We start from the raw sequence: 18,269 nt of genomic DNA on the forward strand, positions 1-18,269 counted from the left end.
GCATCTTCATTTAGTTGCTCAACCTGCTATGAAGCATCTTCATTGCTTATCTGTTTGCTTCTCTACTCTTCTGCTATGACGCATCTTCATTTAGTTGCAAGGCTTGCGATGAAGCATCATCATTTGCTTCTATATCTTTCTGAAATGAAACATCGTCATTTAGTTGCATGGCCTGCTATGGGAAAAGCTGAACCACGATTGTGGATCCCTACATGGCTTGGTTCATCATCATCGTCGACTCGAATGTTGAAAATTTTGATCATTTGATGTTCCCTTCGCATGGCTTAACATTTCATGATCTTGAGCTACCACACTAGGCAGGGATTTTGATAGTAGTCTTAGAAGCACCTTTTTGAGCTACACCATCTTCATCTACGACTCTAGTGCTTGCCACCTTTTAGTACCACCTTAGAAACACCTCATTTTGATTGTTTTGCACTAGGTTTAGCATAATTGTAGTAGCGATTCGATGATGTTTAACAAGCGCATTTGTGTCCTTTGCTAGAATTTGTCCATATCTTGGTTAATAGACAAGTCAAGAATTGACAAGTTTTGTGTTGATATTGTGATATTGTCTAATCAAGGACCCATATTAACAAGTCAAGAATGGACAAGTTGTTTGGTTTAGTGTCAAGTAATTTCCCTGAATTGTGAAACTGTTCGCCTAATATAAAGTGAAGAAAATGTAACCTTGGCTGGAGATTGAATATAAAATGTTATTTGCTTTATTGAACTTATTATGGATGTGTTTCCGTAACTGCCCAAATTATGTTACAAAAAGACGAATAATTAATCACAAACTAGGCACGAAGACATGGTTTTTGCATGACCACAATAAAAAGCCTAGAAAAGCAAGAGAGACAAGATCATGATCCTAGTTCGGTCCCAGAATCATCAACAAACCCACTCTATAAATGTAAAAGCTGTTTGGTCCCATTCTCTTCACTTACACATCATTGAATTGATTGTTGTATATGACGTGAAACACTTTATGCTTCTTCTCATTCCACTTCCTCTGCCGACACTTTCTCTGCTCCACGTTTCTTCGCTTTTCACCGACACTAAGATGACAATTTCCTAAGTTCAGAGAAAACAATAAATGTTACTCTCTTTCTCGTTTCAGTTTAGTCAGAAAACTTGCTCATGTTAGTTATTTACAGTTACAGTGTCTTTCCACAAAGGCTGGACTTTTTAGTAACGTATATTATTCTCTGCAGTTGATATGACATGGTTCAAGAAAATAAGCTGTTTAAACTGCCAACAACATGTTCCAACTTTACAGATAATGTATACATGTATGAATCTCTGGCTCACACTCTATCCCTAACAATGGAGGAATCAAAGAAACATAACAGACAAAACAAACAAAACGGAAAATCAATTAATGCCTACCACTATGGTTCCAACAAATCTCATTACAGAGGATACCATTGAACATAAGAGGAAGTGGGGAATCAAACTCACTGATTTACTGGCCCGGTTTACATAATCTATGGAGCTTTTTTAGTTTCCCTCAGCTCATCTGCTCGCCTATGAGGTCAAGACCTACGAGAAGAAACGTGACACCTTGGAATAACAGGAAGTAGAAATGCACTCCTTGAGCTGCCAAGAGACTCCTTAGCGCTGCAGTTAGCAAAAGAAAGGCCAATGCGAGCTCTTTGTGGTAAATCTTGTTTGTTTTCTTGACAGGTTTCTTTGCTTGTTTCTGCTCTTCGAGTTGGCTAAGCTCCAACAACTCACTGTCCGAAACTCCCCTAAGCAGTTGGCTTTTCTTGTTTGGCGCCTCTTTCTCGGTGATAGATAAAAGATCCGACTCTGATGATCTTCCAGCTTTTTTTGTGACAATCCACTCGTAAGAGCTACCCAATTGGAATAATCCGGATACCATCGCGTTGAACTTGGTGACAGACATTGTGTTCTCAAACAGAAGGTAAGGGACAATGAAAGGGAACGATTTTGGTGATGGAAGAAGGTTGAGGAAAGACATGAAAACCGGTATGTAGCAGATGACCCAAACAGGGAGCTCAGCTTCTGGAACAAACATGGTCAGTGGAAGGATTATGCAGAACAATGTGAAGGAATAGAAAGGAAGTATAAGTTTCCTAAGAAGGAAGAAGAGAAGTATCAGATTCGCCTTCTTCCATATAGCTATCTACAAGAAGAACAAAATGAGAAACGGAAGAAGTCATTACAATGATGATAAAAGCTAAAGTTAAACCTTGCTGACGAAAAAAAGCTTTACACTACCTTAGAGGTCAAGATTGAACCAAGACACAAGCGGAAAAGCTGCATAGGTCCCGAATGCCAACGGTGTTGCTGCTTCTTATATGCTTCATAGGACTCAGGAACTTCACAAAGGACCTATAGATTTTTTCAGTCAAGTATAATTAAATGGTTACATATATAAGCATTCTTTAGAAAAGATTGATAAATACTTAAAATAGTATTATTACCTTGACATCATTAAGATAGATGAACTTCCATCCATGTAGATGTGCACGGACTGCTATGTCCATATCTTCGACAGTGGTCCTTTCAAGCCAACCACCAGATTCCTCAAGGGCTTTGATTCTCCAAACTCCAGCTGTTCCATTGAAACCAAAGAAGTTCAAGAACACGCCGTTCACTTGCTGCTCCACCTCAAAGTGAAAACACAGATTGATGTTCTGAAGCCGGGTCAACAAGTTCTCGTCTTTGTTCACAAATGTCCATCTAGCTTGAACTAGACCTAACTCTGGGTTATCCTGAAGATTTAACACATTTTTAACAAGTTAGACCTCTCTCTCTCTCTCTCTCTCTGTCCCTTTGTCAATAACAGNGTCCTGAAGATTTAGACACATTTTTAACAAGTTAGCTCTCTCTCTCTCTCTCTCCATTTGTCAATAACAGAAACATGAAACCAATGTTAACACCAACCTTGAAATGTGGAACTGTTAGTTTAAGGAAATCTGGAGTAGGTTGGAAATCAGCATCAAATATTGCCACATACTCGTAAGCTTCCACATAATCACAGCTCATAGCAGATTTGAGGTTACCAGCTTTATATCCGGTTCTCACCAAGCGATGCCTGTAGATTATGTTGACTCCCTTTTGGGTCCATTTAGCAACCTCAGCTTTAATCAACTGTTGAATGCTTTCATCATTCGAATCATCAAGAACTTGAACCAGTATTCGATCTTTTGGCCAGTCAAGTTGACACACAGCAGATATAGATTGTTCATACACCTGAACATAAAGAAGGTAAACATCATTACATTGAGAGAGTGAATTGATACCATAAAGGTCAATACTTTTTTAAAGATATACCAAAGTTGAATGAGCATACATACCTCTCTCTCATTGCACATAGGAATCTGAACAAGAACCATAGGATACTCAAATCCAGATCCCTCAGCATCATCATTACGGAACGGTTGCTCATCAAACCTCGGCTTAATTTTCTTATACTTGATCCAAAAACAACCCAAGCAAAGTACCAAACGATCTACGGATTGTATAAGGAACAGGACAATACAAAACTTGGAGAGAGCTTTAATGGGAGGAGCAATATAATCAGCTCTTAGGCTTAACCAACCAACATACACAAGATGAAGCAAGCTCTGGATCTCAAGTGTGCTAGTGGGGATGGGGATGTGAAGATTAGGGCTTTGAAAGTAATGCCATCCTCTGAAGTAAGCAACAATCTCAAACCCTAGAATCACTAAGGAAACAGCTAAGAAGAGCTTAATGGCGGTGAAAAGCCATCTGTCTCTGCCTAATTTCTCAGAGCCCATTGGCTGAGTGAAACTAAGCCGCTTCTTGATAGCACCAAGGAGAGACCAGAAGACAGTGGCGAGCCAAGTTAGACATCCAACAGCTCTATGAGCTTTGAGAAGCAAAACCCAAGTCACTTGCTTAGCGTTCTTGCCTCTGCTCTTCTCCACTGGTCTAAAAGCTGAATCTGGTCCGTCGATTTCAACTACTGAGTAATTAGGATTCTCCATCTTCACTACAACTGGTGTTCCTTTCCTCGTGTCCTTCGCCCACCAATCTGAAAAATCCAACCTTGGAGCCATCTTTGTCTCTAAATCTCTTTGAGAAGTAGAGAAATCCAAAAAGAGAAAGAGTTGAAAGTAGTAGAAGTTCTAAATGTGGTAAAGATCCCAAAGTAAGCACCCAAATCTCAAAGTGGAAGATTTAAGCAAAACCCATTTTGAGGAAAACAAAAAAAGGGAGCAACTTTGAGTGAGAGAAGTTAAGATCTTGTTCAAGAAAGGAGTGAGCTTTCTAGTAAATAATGGAAGAAGACCCAGATCCCAGAAATCTGAAATCTAGAGACCCATTTTTGTGAATTTTTTATAAACCAGACATAGAAGGCATCCACAGCTCAAGGCTCATTTATAGTGGACCTTTTTTTAGAGAATGACAGAGAGAAGGATGGGTTGGTGAGAGAGTGGAGTGAGTCAGATAGAGAGAGAGAAGCAAAGCAGAGGAGAGAGAGAGAGAGGTAGAAGAAAGAAAGGTATCTGTTGTGAGAAGTTTTGTAATAAGAAGAAAGATGTCTCTCTTACACTTTCATGTGTGTGTTACTCTTTCAGCTACTTCTTTGATGGCTTCAGCATGCAAATTCATCCCCCTTTTTATCACTACTCTCTTTGTAAGCTTTTTTTCACCAGCACTTGTCATGTCATCATCCTATAGAAATTATTTTAAATTTGAAAAACAATCATTCAAGAAAAACTCAAGATGGACCATATGGGGTTGTTTGGCAATTTGAGGTGAAGACAAATTCGAATTTGTGAGCTGCAACTCATAATTATATTGGAACAAGTTTTTATAAGAGAGAGATACCACCAAATCGGTTCCAAGTGAATCACTCAAAATGCTCTCACCGCTTCTCCTACGTGCTCCCCATGTCATTTTCCATGTCTATCATAATTTATATTTTATACATATAGTAGTTAAATTCCATGTTTAGTAGTCCCATTCAACTTATATTTCTTTGTATCAAGTTATGTCATCAACTTTAGAGTTATGACAATCATATAATGAAGAAAAAATACATATGGTTTGAGTAATTTAATCAGGATAACTTTTATATATATAGTAACATGATACTAATTTGAACTTATGAGTCAAAACGAATTATAATTTGCAGATGTTTAGGAATTAGGATATAGTAAGGAGGGAAACAATTAGTTGATGATCTGTCGTTTTTTGTTTTTCTCGTTGGAATGATCAATTTGACAAAGTACACACTAACAATCAAAATACATGATTCAGTGTTGACTAATAGTTGCAAGAAACTTCTAAACAGTGCCGCTAATTATGGTCATTTTGTAAAATAATAATTTAGGTGGGGAGTCTTTGACAAAAAAGAAGTATAAGATCCATCAGAATTTCTAAAAGTTTCAGCCAACTATTAGGTTACGCGAGAGTCACTTGTCGGTGGGCTATATAAACACTTGTAGAACTCTAGAAGATAAGGATATGCTTTGGCATTTTTAAGGTTTATTTTTTACTATACAATACCTAACGTTTTACGAAAGTATCATATAAAAAAAACTAAGAAAAAAGAAAAGGGAAAAGAATTACTATAATTATGGATAATTAATTTTGTGGGCTAATTACACTTTTTGTAATACCTTTTTATTTGTTTTCCTTGTGGCATCTAGGAATCCTCTTTCACAAGCCAATCGGTGCTCAGAAATTAAATATTCAATACGATTTTGATAATTTAGGCTATTGTCATGTTAATGATAATTAAGAAGACCTAATTTTCTTTTCAATAAACTGCAGAATCATCATCACATTGTTGTATAGAGTCGTCCGATATATCAAAACCTCATACACACAATTCTGCGCTATATATAACATAGTTATAACTTATAACAATTCTAGTGTAAATAATAATTCACAAATTATTGGACATGATCACATGATATATTGTGTTTAAAACGAATCCAGGGTATAATCATGTATATATCAAGATGATCGATTATGTCTTGGTGAATGAGAATGATTGATGATTATTAATTATCAGTATCACTTTTGAATTATGATATTCGTTGAACTATGCTATCATACAATTTTACATACACAGTGCTTTACACTCTTCACTCTTTTATCAATATTTTGTCTAATAAATGTAATTAGTGGATACACTCATTCAATTATTCATTTAATTGATTAAAGTTGTTCTATTTTATTTTATTTTGTTTTCCGGTTTCTCAACTCTTCCAAAGAACATCCATTGCTTTTCTAAAATTTGAATATTTTGGCTCTGTTAATGGGTCTTGTATAAATTATGTAGATTAGTAGGTATCGAGACAAAACCGTTGGAAGCCAGTGTTAACGAATGAATTAAAGACTTCAACAGGTAGATGACGCTGACTCATGTGCTGTCTTCTCTATCACAAAAATGTCTTAATCTAAAGGGAGTATTAATTAGTTAGTAGACCCATTTTAAAAACTTTCCCACACTTAAATAGAACAAACAAACATTTCATGTGTTCTTTAACTATTTGATACACCAACACATGTCTAATGTTTTGTTGTATAGATTTTATGCTACAGCCGCACCCGTCTAGATACAATAATTTGACATTGAATAACCTCTTTGAAAAAGTAATACATGAAATAACCTGACCAATGAAGTTACTTATGAAATTACTAATTGCTTCTCAAATCTCTCACTTTAGGATCCAACCGAGAGGATCAGATCTGAAGACTGAAGCTATTGGTAATTGTAGAAAGCTTCTCGTTAAACCGGTTTTCCTGGTTCAACTATCTAATACATTGGTTCTTTTCTTTCTAATCATCATTTGTTTGAGTGGCAAAGTCTATAAACCCGACTTTGCCTTCCAAATAGAAACCAAACCCTCTAAATTATCAAAAATATAACTTTTTGGACAAGGAGATACATGATGAGTAAACCAAATCGGATTCTCATTTTTTGTGAGCTTCCAAATCAGACAGTAGCTTAGCCGGTTTAGCTTTTTTCTGTCGGTACTTGGCGTACGAGTACCACACACCACCAGCTGTATTGACCACTAAACCGGAGACGTTTAAAGCATGTACTTCAACACCACCCAGGAGGACAAAACCGAGCGTCTAGGAGATTAAAAAGGAAGCAAAGATAAGTAAGACTTTAATAATTGATTGCCTCTAGATTTGATAACGAAGACAGAGCCCAATGAGAGTATATACTTACAGTGGAACCAACGCCTTTGAGGACACCAACGATGGTTGTTGTTAAAGCAGAGTTCACAATGGTGCAAAGAAACATGGTGAAGTTGAGGACAATGCCCATAACCAGCGAAAGAATGAGAATCACCAAGAACGGCAAATAAGAACACTGTCCAAGAGAAGAAATAGTTTGACCTTTTTAAGAAAATAGTTTCTGAGAAAAGCCACAAGCTTAGAGTGATGAAAAGTTTCTAACCTTTGCAAGTAATAGCGAGAGAGAGTTTGGGAATTCGCCGGTAACTATGATGAGGAAGGACAAAAATGGGAGAGAAAGGAAGCTGTTATAAAACATTATCTCGATCGATGAAAGCCCGTCTTCTGCACCAGACTTCTCAACCAACACAAGGTACATGGTCTGCAGCGATGAAATGAATATTTGTTTTATCATTTGGTTAATGAGGGATTGATGCAAGAGAAGGAAAAGAACAATGGAAACCAACCTGGAAAAAGACAGAGGTTAAAGCCAAACCATAGCCGAAAAGATCAAAAGAAAAATCTCCAAGAGCTGCAATAACACAACCTGCAGCGGTCAGTAGTACAGATAGAGCAACCTGAAATTTGAACAAGAGATTCATAGCTTGTAACATTACAAAAAAGTGACAAACAAAAGGATCAACCTTTTTATAAAACATTATAGTGGTAATCTATACCTGAGTTGTTGGTTTGCCTTTACCAAACAGAACCCCGGAAATCAAAACAGCGAGTGGAGTGAGTCTCTTAATGGCGATATACATTGGAATATTAACTCCTTTCAAGCTTGCAAGAGCAAATGCAACATTAGCATTGTAGAAGACAGAAACCGGGAGAAGCTTTTTGGCAGTGGCCAAATCGATTCCTTTGGCTCTTGTGTATCCCATTCGTCTTCCAAAGTGTATAAGCAAAGAAGTAGCCAATTGCTAATACAAACCAAAAGAAAAACAAAAGGGACCAATTATATAATCAGCATTTTTGAGGAAGTGAGCTATCAAATACTGAAAAAGTAGATATATGAGTACCTGGAGGGTAAGAACAGTCATGGAATGTGGATACTGCATAATCACAGCCTTGTTGATAAAAACCATAGCCATAGAAGCAATGCCATATGAAACAGCTGAGACTAAACTGCATCATAGAACAAACATAAAGCTTACTTACTTAAATCTGTGTATAATATAACTTTGATTCTCTACAAATCTCGAGATCTAGATCTACCCCTGATGAAGAAGAACCACAATTCAAAGTTTCTAAATTTATAACTTTAAGAAACACTCAAATCCATTAAACCAGTAATCGTCGCCACCATCCTAAATCGATCAGAAACTTCCCTAATCGAATTGAAAAAAAGATCAAATTTTTGAAGAATCAGAGCAGGAAATAAAAAGAAGAGAGTACAGTAGAGTACCTAATGGACGAGCTAGGCTCCATTTCAGCTTGAACCTCCATTGACAAAGGAGATTGATTTGAGATTTTATAAATCTTTTGAAAACTCAGTATTGGTAATGATGTGCACAGAAATCAAAAGAAAGCTGTAAACTTTGCTCAAGAAACACGTTTCTTGGGTGATTCAAGACGCATTTCGAGAACCTTTCCTTGGATTGAGGATCTTAAAACCGAGCTCGAGCGAGCGAGAGAGGGTCATCATCGGAGCTTAGCTTCCCCAGTAAAAAAGTCAACACTCAAAACTCAAAAAGTCAGTAACCTTCTGATTCAAACAACAAGGTCTTAAACACGTTTCTGTCTACTTGCGTGCGGATCATCTCAAATAATTAGGCCCAAAAAGACCCAAAAAGGCCCAGAAACCTTCTATTTTAAAAAATTTAACTTAATGAAGTAAAAAAAAAAAAGTTATTTCCATGGCTTATCAAAAATCAAAATCTTTCAGACACAAGTATCAACAAATGTCACATTTTGTCAAAACCTATTCTCTTTATAGAGTCTCCCTTTGACAACATAGGTGATGATGGGTTTATTACAGCACAATAATTAATCGTGTAAAAGAAAAAGATGATGGGTAGTAGTAGTACACATTAGGACATTACACAACACTCCCGTTAACCAATGTGATTTATTCACATCAGCCTTTTTCCGGTTTCAATAAATTCGATATACACCTTCTTGTAAGTTGTAACGTAATTAAAAGAAACAAATGTAACGTCCTCATTTACTAGGAAGAAGAGATTTGCTCTGTTTTTCTCTGTTTTATTGCTTTCTTATCTCACTCTCTGCCCTAGATCTTCATCTCAGATTTGTGTGTGAACTATTCATTACAATGGCGGATACACCACATTTCTCTTCCTTTGAGCATAAGTTTCTTACAGGAGATAAACCACTTCTCGTAATGCTTTCTATCTTTTTTTATCTTTCGTTTTAAGATACTGCCTTTGTCACCCGTCAACAACTCTGTGTTTCCTTTTTGTTTTTATTGCTTGCAGACTCTTGATGCTGAGTTCTTAATGAATCACACGAAAGTGTTACTAATATCGGATGCGTCGGACAGAGTTTGGAAAGTGAAACTGGATGGCGGCAGGCTCGCCGACGGCTGGGAAGAGTTCGCCGGCGAACATGGATTCAAAGACGGCGACGTGTTGGTTTTCAAACATCATGGAGATGAGGTCCTTCATGTATCTGTCGCTCCCCGATCTGTTTCCAGTGACATACATCACGCTTCGTCTAGCCACGTTGATACTGAGGTTACTTATATTGATGCTGATGATGGAGAAGAAGAAGAAGATGATGATGATGATGATGATGGAGACGAAGAAGAAGATGATAATGATGATGGAGACGAAGAAGAAGATGATAATGATGATGATGATGTTGGGGCCGGAGATAGAGCAAGTGAGTTGTTTAATGAAATTACAGAATGTATTTAACGGGTTTGGTGATTATGTAATTGTAAGTGAAGATTGTTGTGATTCAGGGAACAAGAAACCAGAAGCAGATTCTTCATCAGGCCAGTCTTGTTTCATCACAGGATGTGTTACACGTTATAGCCTCAGCAAGGATCGTTTGGTGACTACTAAACTCCATTTTAGCTTTGTTGTAACAGTCAAGAGTGTAACATTGTGGAGTGATGTGACTTGTTTTTATATGTTTTTGTAGGATCTTTCTAGAAAATTTACGGCTTTTTTTGGTGAGCACCTAAAAGCCAGTGAGATCGATGTGATAAATGAGCAAGGGAGAATATGGGAAATGAAACTTGCCAAAAACAACTCAAGTGGTGTGTTTTACATCAGAGCAGGCTGGCAACACTTCTGCTCCACTAATGATCTAAGACAAGGAGATTTTTGTAAGTTTAAACTTTTCCAAATTGGGGAAAGGCCTGTGCTTTCACTGTGTCCACAGGAATCTGGCAATGGCCATAAAGAGAAGAGAGCGTTGGATGAAGTTTCAAAGAGAAAGGAGAAGAAGAAGGCTCCTTCACCAACTGTGATAATAAAGTATACACCTAGCCGTGACTATACCGGGCAGCTAGTAAGTTCAAGAACTTGTTGTCATGAACGTTTTTTTGTGGATATAATACTCATGTGTTTGAGCGTTTGGTACTGATTGAATCTTGTTCAGTCACTTCCAGTGAGTTTCACAAGGGAGAATGGCATTAATAAGGCTGGGGACGTGATTCTTCTGGACCAAGATGGAAGAAAGTGGTCATCTTATCTACAGATAACAGGGCTTGGAAGAGACGTAAGTGAATGGTTTTATTTGAGAAAAGGTTGGAGAGAGATGTGTGAACCAAATGGAGTGAAGGTAAATGATTCGTTCAAGCTGGAATTGATGTGGGAAGGTGCAAATCCTCTGTTTAAGTTCTGCTCTAAGGTGAACCAACAACACAACTCTATGTACATACAAAAACCTTAGTTAGACTTGGATGCTAACATGTTTATTGAGTTTCTTTCAGATTGAAAACCATGATTACAAGGGAAAAGGAAACCACACAACTCGTAGGAAGAGAGCTTGTGAGACTGCTCCACAACCAAGGAATGTGAGAAAGACTCCAAGAGTAGGGGTAGAGGGACAAGTTAATAAGAGAAGAAGTCGCGGACCAGAGCATCAAGCTGATGAGGAGAGAGGACGCACTCAGGTTTCAAACAGAACCAACACTATCTCAAGAAATTTTCTGAGCGCGCAACCACAATCATGCTCAGTCTCGGATCAAGTTGCTAGTGTGAAACAGGGGATTGTAGATACTCTGAACACTGTGAGACAGTGTCAGACCGAGCTTGAGACAAGTGAACAGAATCTACAAGCCTCTTTGCTAGCAATTGATGCGTTAGGTGCGTTTTTGACTCAAGATGTTGCTGTTGTTTCTTGAAACCAGTTTTGTTTGACTTAGGACTGTAATGTTGTGATGATGCAACAGGGGAGAGGATATGGGGAATCAGCAAAATCCTCAGCAATGATCTGGTTTGAAGTGACACTGAAGATGGGAAGAAAGCAACAAGGGTCTTGTGCAAGCACTTTCTGTGTCTTGAATCATTCAAAGGTGGAGTCAAGTAGTTTCACTAGATTCTTCTTCTTACTCCACCAAACTAAACTGCGTTTATTCTGTATTTGAGATTTGCAAGTTCTAGATATTGTCCACTTGAAAGTTTGTAGTATGGAAGGGTTTGTGATTTGCCTTCTTGTATTAAGGAGTTAGAACTTGAAAGTTTGTAGTAAGGAGTTAGAACTTTTGTTGAATTAGTAATTAATTACTTCGGTGTTTATACGTCTTGGCAGAGAAATGTATGAAAGATTATGCTATACCATTTAGCATACTCTTAACTATCAATATATGTTATCATTATTTTAAATTTGAAAAAAAATGACAAAAACAAAAGCAAAGCATATGCCTAAAAAAAGCAAAACAAAAAAAAATTAAAAAGAAATTATAAGCTTAGATTTCAAACATGACGGTAAAAATTATATTTAACATACTGTTAACAAATGAAGATATTATTGATTGTGTAAATAAAAGAGACTATGTAGAAAATTATTATGTATAAGGCACAAATCATATATAATTAATAATATTAATCTTATATTATAAAAATAAATAAATACATATATTTTGGAGAATATTTAATATAATTTAAGATTTGAAATCGAAAAATAAACCAAAGCTTTTGAAAGTATTGGTTCCAATGATTTATAATTATATTTAATTACATATGTTAGATATATATATATATATATTTAATTTATAATTAAAAGATACAGTCACAAATTTAATATTTACTATAAAATATAAATATTTACATATTTAAATTTGCTTTCTTTGGTTGTTTTAGCACTTATGAACTATTACATTATATTTGAGAAACTAGTAAAATTATCATGCCACTGGGAGTTAAAATTTTTGTTCCATGTCGAATATCATCAATTTTTTATGCCAGCAGACGTCCATCGTAGCAACACGCCAGCCCATAAACGGCTTGGCATATGTTCATACAAGAACTTGACACCACAGGTCCGTGGCTTTGTGCTTGAATCGTTACTCCCCCAGAATTGAGGCGCCGTGTGGAATAAGCGAAATCTTTTTCCAGCTGACTTCATGTGGACCTCATCTGCATGTTCGACGCTAAATGGGCCGCTTGTGAAAAGCAAGTCCCGGGCGAGAACGCTGTCAACTTGCAAGTTCTAGAGACTGTCCACTTGAAAGTTTGTAGTATGGAAGGGTTTGTGATTTGCCTTCTTGTATTAAGGAGTTAGAACTTGAAAGTTTGTAGTTAGGAGTTAGAACTTTTGTTGAATTAGTAATTAATTACTTCGGTGTTTATAGGTCTTGGCAGAGAAATGTATGAAAGATTATGCTATACCATTTAGCATACTCTTAACTATCAATATATGTTATCTTTATTTTTAATTTGAAAAAAATGACAAAAACAAAAGCAAAACATATGCCAAAAAAAAAGCAAAACAACAAAAATTGAAAAAGAAATTATAAGCTTAGATTTCAAACATGACGGTAAAAATTATCTTTAGCATACAACAAATGAAGATATCTGAGAAACTAGTAAAATTATCATCCCACTGGGAGTTATAACTTTTGTTGTATTAGTAATTAATTACCTTGGTGTTTATATGTCTTGGCAGAGAAATGTATGAAAGATTATGCTATACCCATTCGAAACGTGATGTATCCTCCTCCCGGACTACTTCACTCCATGAAAGAATCGGAATACGTTTCTTGGACCATTTGCCTTTTTTGGGATCAGTCAGGACCCAAAAAAACAAATGGGGAACCGCCTCGGTCCCATTCGAATAAGGCTACATTGTTGTCGAATATCATCAATAACGCTCATCTTGCAAGCTGAAGCTACTTATAAAATCTTCTAAACACTTACCCAAGGGTAAAGATAATTGCTTCATAGAAGATGGTGCCGTTGATGCATATAACCTAAGAAGGGTATTTATACATTATGGTAAAAATATGATAAAGCTAATTTTTCTATTCTAGGATAAATACAAGACGTATAAACACCGAAGTAATTAATTACTAATTCAACAAAAGTAATTAATTACTAATATGATAAAGCTAGTTTTTCTATCCTAGAGACTGCACTTAAAAGTTTGTAGTATGGAAGGGTTTGTGACTTGCCTTCTTGTATTAAGGAGGTAGAACTTGAAAGTTTGTAGAAAGGAGTTTGAACTTTTGTTGTATTAGTAATTAATTACTTCGGTGTTTATACGTCTTGGCAGAGATTATGATATACCATTTAGCATACTCTTCAACTATCAATATGTTATCATTATTTTAAATTTGACAAAAAAATGACAAAAATTAAAGCAAAACATATGCCATAAAAAAGCAAAAAAAAAAAAATTGAAAAAAAAATTATAAGCTTAGATTTCAAACATGACGGTAAAAATTAGCTTTAACATACAACAAACGAAGATATTATTGATTGTATAAATAAAACAGACCATGTAGAAAATTATTATGTATAAGGCACAAATCATGTATAATTAATATTAACCTTATATTATAAAAACATTAAATAAATACATATATTTTGGAGAATGTTAAATATTTAATATAATTTAAGATTTGAAATCGAAAAATAAACCAAAGCTTTTAAAAGTATTGTTTCCAATGATTTATAATTACATTTAATTACATATGTTAGATATATATTCAATTTATAATTAAAAAATAAAGTCACAAATTTAAAATTTACTATAAAATATAAATATTTACATTTTTAAATTTGCTTTCTTCGGTTGTTTTAGCACTTATGGACTATTTCATTATATCTGAGAAACTAGTAAAATTATCATGCCACTGGGAGTTAGAACTTTTGTTGTATTAGTAATTAATTACTTCGGTTTATACGTCTTGACAGAGAAATGTATGAAAGATTATGCTATACGCATTCGAAACGTGATGTATCCTCCTCTCGGACTACTTCACTCCATGAAGGAATCGGAATGCGTTTCTTGGACCATTTTCCTTCCTTGGGATCAGTCAGGACCCAAAAAACAAATGGGGGACCGCCTCCGTCCAATTCGAGTAATGCTATATTGTTGTCGAATATCAACAATTTTCTATCCCAGCAGAGGTCGTCCTTGGGTAGACTTATGGTGGTGAAACGCTCATCTTCCAAACTGAAGCTAATTATAAAATGTTCAAAAGCCTTACCCAAGGGTAAAGACAATGCTTCATAGAAGATGGTGCCGTTGATGCATATACCTAAGATGGGGTATTTAGAAAAATATGATAAAGCTAATTTTATATTCTAGGATAGAAATGTAAATAATGTTTTAGAGATAAATATAAATATTCTTAATGTATATCTTCTAGATTTTTTTAAGGATTTTAATCGTTGATCTACAGAGTTACTTTTGAAACCAACTTTTTTCAGAGAGTTTAAATTGTTTCGTTTTTCTTTTTTTTGTGTGTTTGTTATATAGTATTAAACAATTAACAAACTACCTAATCACCATTATTCGATTTGGATTTAAAACTGAAAATAACATTATACGTTTTTTATTGGGGGAGTGATCTTGATGAATATATAGGAATCTTGTTAACCTCAAGACGGAATATCTTAATTAGCTCTGCTTCAACATGTTTGTGCTAGATGATGGTCAAATTAACGTAAACTAGTACTACTATATAATAGTACTAGTCAAAATAACGTACTAATTTTTAGCATTTACACCAAAAAATAAATAAAGTTAAACGTAAATTTGTAAACCAGGGGAGACGGTGATAGGTTCACTAAAACACAAGTACCCGACTAAATTTCCATATATTATATAACAAGCGACGAATTTTGAGTAAGAACTAAGAAAGATTAACAAAAACAAAACAAAAAAGTTTTCATTCATCACTTTTTATCTGTATACTGAAACATGTCAGTAACTTTATTTCGACGAAGACGTGAATGAGATAATGTGCCATGCAATATTTAACTCCCTCGTAGCAAAAGTACCTGGTCCACTTTCTAATCTCCATTTTCGACTTAAGCTTGACTAATGTTGAAGATTTGGCTGATTCCCATTATCTTTTCCCCTGTTTTTCCAAACTCACATTATCAAAAAATCTAGAACCAAAATAAACCACGCACACACATTTAAAGCTATTAGTATTCATTGGTTGGTAATTCAGACCATACCTAACGCATCAATTTCATGCAGCGAAGCTTGTAGATTTTGTTCCTTGATCTCGAGCTCCGACCGAAACCGTCTTACATCGGTTAAAGTATCCACAATACTCTGTCTCACCTTTTTAACGTGATCAGAGATTGAGCAAGGTTGAAGTGGTTGCTTGCGCTGCAAATTTCCTGGATCAGTACTTGATTTGTTTGATGCCCTAGTGCAGCGAGATGGTCCTTCTTCTGTACAAACACGAGCTTTCTTTTGGACCCGGTTCTCTGTTTCGTCTTCAGCATGTGGTGCTGGAACCGTCATTCGTGGTTTCCTCTCCAGAGTCTTGTGGCCATCAAACGACACTTGCTTCACCTGAACACAATTCGTTTTAATTAACTCAGCGATTTCACAACAGCAAAAGACAAGAACTACTAGACTGTAATTGCTTTTGTGTTAACCTTGGAACAGATCTTGAGAATAGGAGATGTTCCTCCTCTAACAACCTCCAATGTGAAGGGATCACCAACGTTCTTTATGCCATTGGCTACAAAGAACTCTTTACAACCTCTAATGTAAAACTGATCTCTCCCCTTGACGTTAACTAGATGCGACTTCCACTCTTCGCCATCTTTGTTCAGTACAGTCACCTCTCCTGCTTTTAGGATCCCGTTATCTCTTGCTAACAATGCAGGAACACGCTGTACAAGTTTCAACACATTTAAGCCAATATGCCAACAAGGCAACAACAACAACAACAAAAAAGACTTGAGAACCCTAAAACAAAGGTCTTGAAACTTACAAATTGACTTGACCTAAGCACGTAAGGTTTAAGGTCTAACGTCAGAATCTTGTTCTGAAGCACTGGAACTGTCTCTGAGCAATCCTCAGTTTCAATCTCATCACCTTCACATTCAGAAACATTCCCTTTTTTGTTTGCTTTGGAAGAGTTTCCTTCTGGAATGGTAGAAGTGATGGGACACAGCTGTAGCACAGGTTTAGTTCCGCTTTGGACAACCTTAAACCGACATAAAGATCCGGATTTGAATCCGTTGTTACGGCAGAACTTCCTCCAGCCTCCACGCATAAAAGCCTGACCAGTTTTTTTGTTGTGTCTAAGAAGCAGAGTCCAAGATTTTCCATGTTCATCCATTAGATCAATCTCACACTCTCTCTTGTCCAGTCCATTTGACCTTGCAAATTTGCTTAGAAGACACTGCAAAAAGAATCACAGCTTGATTACAGTGTATCAAAAGAACTGAACTAAAAATTGTATTAACGAGTCAAGTGAAGCGGTACACACCAAAGTATCTCTCAGAAGGCTTGAAGGTGTGACGTGCGCAAGAAGATAAGAATCTTCCGATATATACTCTGTTTCAGTTCTTGCTCTCTTCTTTGACGAACTTTTCTTTGAATATAAATCCTCTTCTGATATCGAATTGTCATCATCATCATCATCATCATCATCTCCAACATCCACACTGTCGTCTTCATCATCATCATCAAAAGTACGGTGCTCATCGTCAGAGCCAGAGGTAGAAGAAGAAGAGACTAAGTGTATCTGAGAAAAACTGCGTCCGAAGGGTGTGACGTGGAAGACCAAGTCACCGTCGTGCCTGAAACTCAAAACGTCGTCTTCACGAACAGCGTGGAAGACGGAGAAATCTTTCCATCCAGCGGCGAATCTCCCGCCGTCCAATTCCACTTCCCAAGTTCTGTCCGAAGCGACCGAAGTCAGTTTCAGTTTCGTTGACAGAGTCTTTCCTTTGATGTGATTCGCAATAAACTGAGAAGGAATGATCTGCAACAACGAATTAAAAAAGACAAAACCAACTGATGGATTGTAACATATACATAGACAAGAGAAGGTGAGATTAGAGAGTGAGAGAGAGAGAGTACAGGATTGGAGTTTTGTCCAGACAGATCTACGACGAAGAAAGCTTTTTTGTTTGAGGAGGAACTTAGTGGATCGGCCATTGCTGTTTTGAACAGCTTTCTCTAAGAACTTTGATTCCTCGAATTCTTCGTAGCTGGCGTTATAGGGTCTATAAGTTTGAAATTGGAATATAAACTCGGTTATTCAATGTCATTAACTCCTGATTTTATTGTCATTAACTAAGTTTAATAGCGAAGATATTTCATATTTCTAGGCAAAACGCCTTAAATGGCAAAGTTTGTGTTTTCCTTTTCTGATTTGATGGATGTAAGTCGGAGAGGACTGAAAGTATTTTGTCAGGAAGGAAAGAAAAAAAAAACGTCAATCCAACCCGTTTTTTTTATAAAATTTAATAGTTTGATTTGATTGTTTTTTTTCAGCTGGGTTAAAACATCATAATTGTTGTTTATATATATCTATGGAGCCGTTATCCACATAGTAAACATTTAAAAATAATATATGGAAAAATAGATTTATTTATGATCGCATTCAAAATTAAAATATAATTCAGTTTATCTATACTGTTTTAACAAATACTATACAACAAATAAGAAAT

The 18,269-nt window shown here is 36.1% G+C and overlaps 4 protein-coding genes across 6 annotated transcripts; 1 reads left to right on the forward strand and 3 right to left on the reverse strand.

Moving 5' to 3' along the window:
* On the reverse strand, positions 697-4,667 carry LOC104730112 (probable xyloglucan glycosyltransferase 5). Of its 2 annotated transcripts, XM_010449217.1 has the most exons (6): positions 3,330-4,667; positions 2,917-3,225; positions 2,454-2,744; positions 2,248-2,361; positions 1,465-2,152; positions 697-1,077 (listed from the first exon to the last, which is right to left on the reverse strand). In XM_010449217.1, the coding sequence occupies exons 1-5, from the start codon at positions 4,053-4,055 to the stop codon at positions 1,514-1,516; spliced, it is 2,079 nt and encodes a 692-aa protein (XP_010447519.1). In that variant the 5' UTR covers positions 4,056-4,667; the 3' UTR covers positions 697-1,077; positions 1,465-1,513. The 2 variants fall into 2 exon arrangements, with proteins under 2 accessions (XP_010447519.1, XP_010447520.1); XM_010449218.2 differs by lacking the exon at positions 697-1,077 and having other exon boundaries at positions 1,232-2,152.
* LOC104730113 (putative UDP-sugar transporter DDB_G0278631) lies at positions 6,716-8,890 on the reverse strand. The gene is made up of 7 exons (XM_010449219.2): positions 8,609-8,890; positions 8,223-8,328; positions 7,878-8,123; positions 7,668-7,778; positions 7,424-7,582; positions 7,193-7,336; positions 6,716-7,092 (listed from the first exon to the last, which is right to left on the reverse strand). Exons 1-7 carry the CDS (start codon positions 8,647-8,649, stop codon positions 6,928-6,930), a joined length of 972 nt encoding a protein of 323 aa, XP_010447521.1. The 5' UTR covers positions 8,650-8,890; the 3' UTR covers positions 6,716-6,927.
* Positions 9,292-11,921, forward strand: LOC104730114 (B3 domain-containing protein REM1-like). Its single transcript, XM_010449220.2, has 7 exons — positions 9,292-9,541; positions 9,639-10,044; positions 10,127-10,218; positions 10,309-10,680; positions 10,771-11,022; positions 11,105-11,480; positions 11,567-11,921. Exons 1-7 carry the CDS (start codon positions 9,476-9,478, stop codon positions 11,614-11,616), a joined length of 1,614 nt encoding a protein of 537 aa, XP_010447522.1. The 5' UTR covers positions 9,292-9,475; the 3' UTR covers positions 11,617-11,921.
* LOC104730115 (putative B3 domain-containing protein REM4) lies at positions 15,436-17,857 on the reverse strand. Of its 2 annotated transcripts, XM_010449221.2 has the most exons (6): positions 17,677-17,857; positions 17,081-17,578; positions 16,580-16,993; positions 16,239-16,478; positions 15,807-16,152; positions 15,436-15,703 (listed from the first exon to the last, which is right to left on the reverse strand). In XM_010449221.2, the coding sequence occupies exons 1-6, from the start codon at positions 17,752-17,754 to the stop codon at positions 15,654-15,656; spliced, it is 1,626 nt and encodes a 541-aa protein (XP_010447523.1). In that variant the 5' UTR covers positions 17,755-17,857; the 3' UTR covers positions 15,436-15,653. The 2 variants fall into 2 exon arrangements, with proteins under 2 accessions (XP_010447523.1, XP_010447524.1); XM_010449222.2 differs by lacking the exon at positions 15,436-15,703 and having other exon boundaries at positions 15,796-16,152.

The sequence above is a fragment of the Camelina sativa genome, chromosome 12, assembly GCF_000633955.1.
Source record: "Camelina sativa cultivar DH55 chromosome 12, Cs, whole genome shotgun sequence".
Lineage (NCBI taxonomy): Eukaryota > Viridiplantae > Streptophyta > Magnoliopsida > Brassicales > Brassicaceae > Camelina > Camelina sativa.